Source organism: Molothrus aeneus, chromosome 3 (genome assembly GCF_037042795.1).
Source record: "Molothrus aeneus isolate 106 chromosome 3, BPBGC_Maene_1.0, whole genome shotgun sequence".
Classification (NCBI taxonomy): domain Eukaryota; kingdom Metazoa; phylum Chordata; class Aves; order Passeriformes; family Icteridae; genus Molothrus; species Molothrus aeneus.
In genome coordinates, this window is record NC_089648.1 from 2,491,763 (window position 1) to 2,503,255 (window position 11,493).

At 40.9% G+C, this 11,493-nt stretch overlaps 1 protein-coding gene across 1 annotated transcript; it reads right to left on the minus strand.

The window, feature by feature from the left end:
- Window positions 1-1,536: 1,536 nt before the first annotated feature.
- Window positions 1,537-7,465, minus strand: LOC136555143 (cadherin EGF LAG seven-pass G-type receptor 2-like). The gene is made up of 9 exons (XM_066547736.1): window positions 7,374-7,465; window positions 6,545-6,688; window positions 5,214-5,458; window positions 4,630-4,739; window positions 3,815-3,949; window positions 3,530-3,666; window positions 3,158-3,355; window positions 2,764-2,858; window positions 1,537-1,821 (listed from the first exon to the last, which is right to left on the minus strand). Exons 1-9 carry the CDS (start codon window positions 7,431-7,433, stop codon window positions 1,608-1,610), a joined length of 1,338 nt encoding a protein of 445 aa, XP_066403833.1. The 5' UTR covers window positions 7,434-7,465; the 3' UTR covers window positions 1,537-1,607.
- Window positions 7,466-11,493: the final 4,028 nt, after the last annotated feature.

Sequence of the window (11,493 nt, forward strand, 5' to 3'; positions counted from 1 at the left end):
TTCCATTTTTGTCATCTGCCCATGGGTTATCAATGCCCTCCATAATGTCAACTTTCTTAACCAAATCCTGTTTCCCATACTTTCTGAAAATAATACATCACAATGATAACAATAAAAAATTCCTTTTGAAAATTGGCTTTACAGTTGTTTTAGAAACAGAAGATGAATTACTTGTGCTATAAATTTAATACACAACATTTATTTTCAGTGTTGTTCTGGGGATTAGTTTGCAGTATTTCCTATTTTTCCATAATGGTAGTAGGGTAAATGTTTGCTTCCCTTCTGGAAATTGTTTTCTTCTACCATGTGGCCCTGCTGCCACTGAAAGCAAAACCTCCCTTGACTTAAGCAGCAAAACGTCCCTTGATTTAAGCAGCAAAACGTCCCTTGATTTCATCATTTATGGGATTGGAAAAGACCCATGTGCTCCCCTTCCCAGTGAAAATTTCTGCTGCCCACATTTCTTTGGTTCAGAACTATTTGTTTCTGCTTTTGCTGTGTGACAAACACAAGAAGAAACAACTTCCAGTTGTGTGTGGTGCATCCAACATAACCAATCTCGGGCAGCGCTCCCCGCAAAAGCCGCTGATTTATCAGCCAAACGCCTTTCATTAAACCCATCAGCAGTGAAGGTGCATGGCATTGTGAAGGCAAACCCGGGGTACCTTTTCCTTTTCAGGTCCAGCAGGACATAGGCCAGGAAGGCGATGAAGGTGGTGGCCAGCAGCACCCCGAGCACGATGGCAGCCGTGCGCTCCGGGGGTGCCGGGGCCGCCGCAGCCTCCGCAGCCTCCGGCACGGCCGCGCTGACGGGCGCTGAGAACACGTCCTGCAGCCCCAGCTCAATGGCAGCCCTCTGCTCCCTCACCTTCCTGGGGACACATGGAAAATGGGCACGTGCACCTCACCTGCCTTCTGGCTGCAGGAGTGGTGGAGAAAATACAGAACATCCCTCCCTGGTCTGCCAGGACCTTTTCCGAGCATTCGGGCTCGTCGTGTCTCTCCTTCAGGAAAAGCTCTGTTTTCCAGAGCCCTGGTGCTTGTGACCTGAAATGCTGCAGGGCTTGGACACCTGAACTAGAGCCACATCACTGACAGGTTACCAAAGAAATGTAAAATACACCTGAAGAAGTGTGGGGTTTTAATCAACAGTCTGCCACTCTGATATATATATATAGTCTACATGTATATAGTCTATATATATGGTGTGTGTGTGTATATATATATATATATATATATATATATATGGTGTGTATATATATGTATATGGTGTGTATATATATATATGGTGTGTATATATATATCTATCTCAGGTATATATATATATTAGGTGTATATATACATACACCATATATCTCAGATATATATCTCAGGTGTGTATATATATATATATATATATATACACACATATATATATATATTAGGTGTGTGTATATATATATATGAGGTCAATATATATTTTAATGATATTCTTTCTCCGTCAGCTTTTTTCTCTTAAATTTTCTCTGACTTTTAAATCTAATTTGCACAATGAAACAGCCTTACTCATGTTTTTGGCAAACTCTGAAAATTAGATTTCAGTAAATAGTGAATCAGCTTTCTGAATTCTAAAAATCCTGTGTGCACGAGCTCTGACCCCCAGAGCTCAGACTGTGCCATCCAGACCTTTTCACATCTTCTGCAGGTACTTCCTGGTGGGCCTCATCAAAAGCAATGATGTTTACTTGGGTTTCATCAGTGCTGCTCCTTGAATTTCTGTCAGACTCCTTGGAATAGATATTAAGCACATATACATTCCATCCAAGTTTCTCTTCCAGGACCCTGGCATCATATGAAGAAAACATTTTTAATTAGCTGGGCAATGACAGATTCTTTTACTTTGAAAATTAAATGAAGTAGTATTTAGTACAACACTTGGCAGATATTAATTGGTGCTAATAAAAGTACCTTGGCAGGTATTTCGGTTGAAGCATGTAAAAATGCAGGATTATCATCAGCCAAGGAATTAAGCTATTTGTCCAAAATTGTTGAGTGATTGTGTAGCAGAGGAAAAAAATATCTATAGATTACTATAAACAGTAAAGGTGGGGAGGAGGGAAATTCAGTCTCATAATCCTCATGGTTTTCTCCTCTTCTTCCAGAGCTTTTGTGCTGGATGGGACCAGTGGCCCAGTTAATCCATCATTTTCTGGTAGCAGTCAGCACCAGCTCTTCCAAGAAAGTTTTCCATTTCATTTTTACCAACAAGGACTGGTCCATAATAGCACCAACATCACAAAATCATTTTTCCCACCTTCAGAGTGATTTCCCTTCATGAGCACAGGACTCAATCTTTCTAATGTAAATACATGTTTATGTGTAGCCAAACAAAATATCATCCATCTTTGTTAACATGCCCAATTGTTTTAATTTAATGATGGGTTTGGTTTGTGGTGTCTGCCCTATGTCTCCACATTTTTATCCTGCTATCCATGAAAACCTTTATCCTAGGCTGGTAAAAATGACACAAACCTTGAGGTGGGAAGAGACCACATGAAATTGTCTAGTCCAGTGACCTCTTTGAGATGTGTCAGCTTCAGGGTAAAAACTTACAAGGCAAAAATTGGTGGATTCCTGTGAATTCACTCAAATCATTCTGATCTCTGTCAGATTGAAGGCCTGGCTTTTGCTGAGCACTGGCTGCAGGCTGTCAGACCCCTATCCCAAACTCTGAATTTATCATTAGATATTATACCAGAATAAGCTTCACAGTTTCAAAAATACCTTTGTACTTCAACTCTCTTTCTTTCCACAGCACTGATCTTCTGATTTAGCACCAGCATCACAACGTTGCTACTGGAACTGGAATCAACAGTTACCTAATAAAGAATCACAGATAAGATTTTCTAGAGCATTTGTACCTCTTGTAGATTGACCGAAAAACCCACAAAAATCCCAAAATAATTGTCCTCCAAAAATCAGTTTTTGTGCCAACATATTTTTATATGTCAATGAAAATGGCAACCTCTTAATTCTAGTATGTAAATATTCATGTATCTGACAGCCCTATTGATAGAGTTAAGTAATTTTGTAGTTTTGCCATTACCAAAATTAGCCCTTCTTGTTTACAATTTTGACATGGAAGTAAATCAGGATTATACATAAAAATCTTCCTTACATTGACTGTTGTCTGGGCTGTGAGTCTTCTTGTGCCTTGGTCTGCAGCTTGGACTTGCAGATAAAACGTTCCAGCTTTTCCTGCTACAGAAACTGTAAAAATCTGCCCCGTGTTTTCATTGATGTCAAACTCATTGGTTTGGCCTCCCACTAAGCTGTACTGCAGGCATCCATTGTCTCCTGAGTCTGGATCTGTGGCCTGGGTTTAAGAAAGGTGATTTGTGACACTCAGCCTGTGGCTTTTGGGCTGCACCTTGTTCTGCAAACAATAAACTCAGCTCTCAGGAGCAGATTGAAGGCTCCTCTAATGCAGCGGGAGAAGCCGAGCTCTGTGCCAGGATTTGTCCTTGTGGAGAGCACAGGAATGCTGTACCTGGACTGTGGTGACAGGGTATTTGTAGGGCACGGAGCTGGGAATGCGGGCAGAGTAGGAGGGGCTGGAGAACACGGGCTGCTCGTTGACGTCCAGCACGGAGATGGTCAGCATGGCCGCGTTCTCAGCAAACAGCCCTGGGGAAACACCAGTGAGCAACCAGCAGCTCCTCACCTGCCACATCAAACTTTACAGCTTAAAGAGAATCACAGCTCCTGCATGGGCTGCAAACACAAAACATGTGCCCACTGCTTCCCTGGAAGGATGTTCAAAGTGAGAAGTTACCTGAACGCTGCACTTCTGCAGCAGAGGAGACTCTTCTGTTTGCTTGAATTAAAATCACATACTGAGAAACTTCCTCATAGTCCAAATTCACTGCTGTTCTCAGCTCACCACTTTCAGGATCCAGTCTAAAGTGACCTGAAAGGACAAACGCACACTTCTGCTGGCACAGCTGCCATCAGCTGCCCTTGGGACGTTTCCATGGCTGCTCTGCTCTGAACAATGTGAAATTCAACACTTCCACTGGCCAGGCAGCAAAGGCATCACCACAGCTGGGCTCCTACCCCACACCAAACAGCTCTTAAACATGCAAAGGAGCAGTAAATGTGAAAAAGGATTTCACAAATAAGGAGAATTGCAGCTCCTTGCACAGCTCCATTTTTTATGCATTTCTAAGTTTTCTCTCAGTTTCTATGTATTTCCTTTGTTGTGGGCCAAATGGAACCTGGGCACAGCTGCAAGAGGGCAGATGCCTTAACATAAATGCAAGGAAATGATGGACTAAAAGTGATTGGCAGGGAGGAAGCTGCTTGCAAACACTTTCTATTTTGTCTCCCCCAGTCTCTAAATTACCCCTATCTTATAGTTTAAGATTAAAAGAAGCCATTTCTTAGCAAGTTACCACACTTCCCAAAGCCAAAGATCAGCAAAGTCAATGCTGAAAAGCCCTGAAAAAATTATCTGTGTACTCCTGTTTTTAAAAAAAGTTTTATCCATGCTCTCCATCTCCTCATTTATGCACAGCAGCACCTGCCATGCAAAAGACAGGTTATGAAGTTCTCCTGGCTATTTTAACTTAAAATGGGGCTGGTACTCACCTCTTTCATTGCCAGATACAACAGTGTAATTAATTGGTTTTCCTGAAGTTTCAACCACAGCAAAATCATAAATTAAATAATCCACTCCAGTGTTCTCCAAAACAGAAACGCTAATGCAGGAAAAAAGTGATGAACCATGTTAAATTTGCCAACAGTGGTTGCCCAGGCAAGCTTTGAAATTTAGCTTTTTAAAAGAGACTTCTCTGTGGAAAATTTTGCCCCTTCTCCCCAGTTGTTTGCCAGATCTGCCCAACTTTCAGAGTACAGTGAAAACCCTGGTTTTTCAGCCAGATTTTGGGTCATCCTTGGGTAAAACCTAAGGAAAAATATCTTATAGTGTTCAAGAGCAAGGGGACAAAGAGTCTGGCTTATAAAGCTGCAAAGTAGAGAAATAAAAGGCAATGCCTCAGCTCACATTCACAGAACCCCAAGCATAGCAGAATTTCCAATATTTTGCTTAAAAAAACCCCAAAACTGATGTCCTTTCTTCTGCATGGAAAAATGAAAGTGACCTTCAACTTTGCTCTGTTTTGCACCACCTGGTGAAGACATGCCAGTTATTTAAGTGAATGTGAAAGCCTCACCTGATCTCACTTTTGTTGAAGCGAGGAATGAAGGGACGGTTGTCAAACACACTCAGAGTAACCACAGCAGTGCCATTTAATGGGGGAGAGCCTTTGTCCTTTGCCATCACTGTTAAATGCATCTCTCCAGATCTAGACAGGTTTCCAGTTGTAATTATCTTCCCCTCACTCAAATCCTCTATCAGGAAGAAGGGGCTCACGGTGGCATCCGGGAGGATGTAATACTCAATGAGGCCATTGTGCCCCTGCCAGGAAAGGAACACAATTTCATGGAACTGGGAGTGTGTTTGGAAGGGTAGGATAAACACTGAAACAGAGATCCAAAAAACATCTAAATGTCTCTAGTGAAATAATTTTGAAAACAGTGAGGGTTTTTTAAAGAATGAAAGCTATGGTAGGATGTGTAAAAATTAAAAAAAACCCAAACCACCAAGCAGAAGAAAATACACAGTACATTGGCCATTTACACAGTGAAAACGTGGCCAAAAGTCTCTAATGAAAATAAGTTAGATGTGTAAAGGGGGACAGTCAGAGTAGTGAGGGTGGCACAGGGAGGACAAGTGCCACTCTGCACAGCTGAAGGAGGAGTTTCACTGGGGTCTCAATGCAGATCTCCCACAGTTCAGCAATTTTCAAAGGCAATTGCACTTCTTATACAGAATCATTGAAAAGGCTGATTAAAAAAGGGCTGTTAGATGATTTGCAGCAATGCACCACAGCTGCAGCTATTCCAGCCAAAATTATGCATGAAGAAATAGGAAGGCACCTGCTACACCTATTTTGTTGTCACTTGGAGATGTTTCATCTTGTAAATGATATAATTACTAATGATGTTGTCATGGTGATGTGGTTGACTACTGGATATCCCTGCCAGTGCCTGGATCCTATTTGATGGGTGTAGTACAGATATATCAAACAAAATTACATTTAACAATGGGGACAAAGAGAATCAGCTGGGGTGCCACACTTCAGAGGAGTTTGGTGAGCAGACATTTCCTTGCTCAAAGCAGCTATATGATGTTTAGTTTTTACAGATTCTTCTACCTCAAAAGATCAAATAACTTCAGAGACACTAAATTGCTTCAGTGTATACTTCTGAAGCACTGGTGCGTGCAGCTCTGTGTAGGAAAGGGTAAAATTAAAGGAAATACAGCAGAGGAAACATGCCCAGAGCAGGGGTACATCAGTGTCAAGGCAGAGCCAGCTAAACTCCTAATTTCCAGTTCTCAGTAGTTAGGCAGGATTCACTTTCTGCTGGGTTTGGTGCTGCCTGCCTGGAGGAGGAGCAGGATGTGCTGTGCTGAGGCTCAGCTCACAGAGGAGCCTCTCACCTGGTCACGGTCGGTGGCACTCACGGTGAGGACAGGAGCTCCCACGGGATTCACCATGTTCATGGCAGCAGAGTAGGAGCTCTGGGCAAACACGGGGGCATTGTCATTCACATCCACCACTGCAACTCTCACATGGATGGCTGCCTAGGAAACAAAGTGGTGCCATGCATCTCAGAGTACTTGGAAACTCTTATTTAGCATTGTTTTTTCTTTACGTGCACATGCAACAGAAATGATAAATCAGGCTTGGAAAAGGCTGCAGTAAAATATTGTCTGGCTTTAATTGTGTGAACTCAGCATCAGAGATCACTACAGGATTTTAGCAGGAGAGGCAGGAATTCAGGGTTGCAGTAGGATTCCCCTTGAAAGGTGTCTGAATGAGTTAGAACAGGACGTGTTTAGGAGACCAACATGTCCTCCTTGCAGGTGAGGAAACCACACATGCTCCAATTCTGTTCAAGAAGTGTCTAATAGCTTTTCAAATAAAAGAAATACAGCAGAACTAGAACAATCTGCTGAAAACACTTCTTCTCCTACAACAAATTATCACATCACTTACAGTTCTAACAGCAGGAGACAACTCCAGCTCCCCAGCACAGGTCAGTCAGCAAACCATTCAGGGTCAAAGCCTGCCATGCATAATTTTGGATATTTCACATAATTAAAGTATACTACTACTCAGTGTGGTTAAAGGCTGTAGAAGTCTGACTCTAAACATGATGAGGTGACTCATTTATTCTACACAATAAATGGCTGGGATGGATCTCCCTCCCAGCAGTTCAAAATCCACTCTGAAGTGTTGCTGTTCATTACAGTAATGGTCTCTTACCTGATAGAAAGGGGCAGATTTATTGTTGACTGCAGTCACTGTGAGGTTGTATTTATTCATGGTTTCATAGTCTGGAGAGTTCCTTATCTTAATGATGCCCTGTATTGCATCTATTTCAAATATATTTTCTCCCTCACCTGAGACAGATTTAAACAAGCATCATCAATTAATATATCTTAGCAGCACATAATTAACTACACTCTTAAATTATATGTTTACTTGTGCCCTGAACTCATCAAAACAATTTTTTAAGTAGTGTATGGATAATGTAGAAGAGCAGAAATATTTTGAATGGATGGGCATTTGAAACATGAGCCAAGGTTTGAAAATTGTATGAGCATGAATTAGTAACATTCCAAACCAGGTGAAAGTGAATTCTTGGCTTTGGTGGAAAGAAGTTAGGAAATAACGTGGGTATAACACTAATTATGCTCATAATTGTATGGACAACAAATTGCCAGTGCAGTGACAGAATTGCTTGTTACCTGTGAGGTCATACAGGATAAAGGCATTGTCTCCTGTGTCTCTGTCTGATGCTGTGATTTTTCCAACAATGAATCCCACAGGCACGTTTTCCTGGACACTGAAGTCAGGCACTGGATCAAACACAGGTGGCCAGTCATTAATGTCAATGATCTTTATCACAACTGTGCAGTAACCCCTCTTCTTCTCGGGGATTCCATCATCTTCAGCATACACCACAACCTGTAAGTTGCACAGTTATTGGTAGTGAGAGGTCGTACAAAAAAGTTCTTGCATAAGGATTAAAAAAACCTTGGTGAATTTTAAACTTTGAAATATTCTTATGTAAAGTCCCGTTCTGAATTCACCTCAAAATGATTATTGAAAACTTCAGGAGTATTTGGGTGAATAAAAAAGTCTTTCTGTGTAAAACCAACAAATTCACCAATATTTTTGCTTGAAGCAAAATAAGAGCATAAAAAATATCCAGCAGTGGCAACAACAAAAAGAAGATTTAAACTGAGAATCGTATCTGCAAGATCTCAGCACAGGCTGAGGCAACAGACAGGGCTGAATAGATGAGCTGTCATTGTGAAATTAGTTATTCATGTGCTGAAGTGTTTCCAGGGCAGGTGAACAATGAGCTGTGCTTGAATTTCATTCTAGTCAAAAGGCAGTGGCTTGTTTTAATAATGCCTCATGCCTTGAGATGCCCCTGTTCTAAACCAGTGCATAAAATATTCAATCATTATAAAGCTAAACAAAAGCACAAGTGTTTTCCAAGAGAAAAATAAAGAAGATTTAAAATATCTAAAGCAAACCTGATACTCTGTGGGTTCCTCTTCATAATCAAAGGGGGCAGTGGAATAAAGGATTCCAGTGGTTTCATTTATCCTGAATTTCAGTCCTTGTCCATTGAGAATGCCATATGTCAGGAAACCATTTCTGCCTGTGTCATTGTTCTGAGCTTTCAGCTGCACAATCTGAGTAGCAGGGGAATGCTGGAGGGAGAAGGATTGAGGCTCTCAGAGACTGCTTTGCTGCAATTGCTTGAACTATGTGAAAGTAACATGTACTGCATCCACTTACAGTAGTATAGGCATTTAAAATCAAAATTATACAACTTGTTCCTTAAGAGAGTCTCTTGCTTTCTCTAATTTACAGAAAATAACTGTTTTCCTCCTCCCATGTCTCTACATATAGCTGCAGTTTTCAGGAAGAAATATTATTTCAAACAGCCCAAATGTTAACCTCAACATCTGACTTGCTGTTATTTCTGCGTAACAGCCTCTTCTCCTATGAAACTCAATGGGTGTTCTCAACTCCAAAATCACATTTCTTTCTGAACACTATTTGGCAAATAATTATCAAAATAAACAATCTAATTTTCCTTTTTAACAGTGTTATTTGTGCCAAGATTGACAGAAGGTATCAGTGTTTCACTTGCAGGGCCATTTGAGACCTGATCTGAAGTTACTTGATCCAACAGGGCATCCAGCAATTCCCACTGTGTAAATATTTCACATGGAAATCAATTTTTTAAGACTGGGGAGTGTGATTCTAGTTCTTCTCCATTAAACTCACTGGGAACATTAAAATTATGTGTAATAAGTTGAACCTCTATTTAATTCAGTGGTAGAGATGGACTAAAAATCAGTTTAGTCTTTAAACTTTAAATCAGTTGTGGCTGCTAAAGACAATATGTGTGCATCAGCTAGGGATCTCAAAGGCAAGGTATGTGCTACATAAAATATTAACATGATATTGTGCTTCTTTTTTTTTTAAAAAAAAAGCAACCAGCAGATTAAAGTGTGAAAAGTGTTGCTTAAGAATTGAAGAGTGAAATGTTGAGCAAGATGCTTTTACATATTTAAATGCTGTAGCTTCTTCTGTAGAGAACCACAATGTCTGAAAATCTGACTGAAATCTGGCTTGTTCTCTGCTGCTGATCACTTGTGCCAGCAAAATCACAACAGATTGTACGTGAGCAAGAGCAGCAATATTGTTAAATTAGAGACTGTGCCCTGGTGCTGCCCTGTATGAAGCTCCCTCACAAAAGGCTGAGTGAGAGCCCATGGGGTGCCCAGCACATCCAGTGGATTTCAAATGCACCTGAATATTCTCCATGTAAAATATTCAAAATGCAGTGGTACTTCTTCCTTCATGGAGCCCCCTATTAGAAAATAGTCACTTTTCCTTCAATAAGTCCACACTTCTAGATCATTCTTGGTGTGCATTGGGATTGAAATAAACCTCACAACACCATGTGGTAGGACACAACAGACACTCTGCCCAGCTCCAGAAGGTTTACTTGTATACTCAACAAAATATTCTTTTTATTATTATTATTATTATTTTGAAGACTTATTTTTGTGATTCGGTTTGATGACATTTTCTTACCTCTGGCAATCTCTCTTCCAGTAGAGAAGATGGGAAAACTGGTGGGAAATTGTTTTCATCAATGACTTCCACCTTCACTTCCATTTCATTAAATATGGCAGCATTAGATGAGTCTGTTGCTCGTACCTTGAAATTTACTGGAAAATCTTCCAGTTTTAGATTCTTACTTGTTCTTACAATACCACTGGATGGATGGATAATGAAATATCCTGTTCAAAAAAAAAAAAAAAAAATCAACCAGAAATTATTCTGGTTGTGATTTCATTAGTTGAAACTGAAGATACGAATCTTCCAGTGAAAATTGCACATTATTTATATGAATATTGTATGTTACAGTATTTTTCAAAGAACAAAATGAAATTCAATGTTTTTGCAAGGTTGACAAGAATGTCAGATATATCCAGGGCTGTAATTAACAAAAAGAAATAATTCAGAAGGTCAGATGGGAACCAAAAAGGAGAAAATTCAATCCACCACTCTCCAGTCAGGTATTCACATTCCTCTGAAACAGTCAGAGATTATTTGTCCCTCTTTCAATTGGAAACTTTTTATATTTCCTAACAAGTTCTGTTCTTAATGAAGATGAGGAGTTTTGTAACTGCCTTCAAGATCACAACTTCATACAAAACACTTTACAAAACTGAATACAAATTGGTTTTGATGATAGATTAAAATCAGCTCTATATTTAGGAAAAAACCACATGTGACAAAGCACTGGTGCACTTGACCATATGCAAACTCACTCTAGGCACTCACACGTTGCTGAGTTAGTTTTTCTCCTGGAAGTTTTTGTGCTATTAGTTATTTTTTGTCCAGCCAGAGTAACTTTATGCCAGGCCAGGTACAGCCTGATCTTCCTGCAGCAGACACAGCACAGAGCTGGTGAAGCCAGCTCTGCACCACGGGCCTTGTGCTGCTCTGACAGAAATTCAATGCCATGCCCACACCTGATCCACCCCAAACTGGTGCCCTGGCTTCATTCTCAGCCAGGGTTCATGGCTGTGGGACTGAGGGAAGAGCAGGAAGCAGGAGAGAAGAAACCACCCCAACCCTCAGTGTTCATGGCTGTGGGACTGAGGGGAGAGCAGGAAGCAGGAGAGAAGAAACCACCCCAACCCTCAGTGTTCATGGCTGTGGGACTGAGGGAAGAGCAGGAAAGAGCAGGAAGCAGGAGAGAAGAAACCACCCCAACCCTCAGGGTTCATGGCTGTGGGACTGAGGGAAGAGCAGGGAGCAGGAGAGAAGAAACCACCCCAAC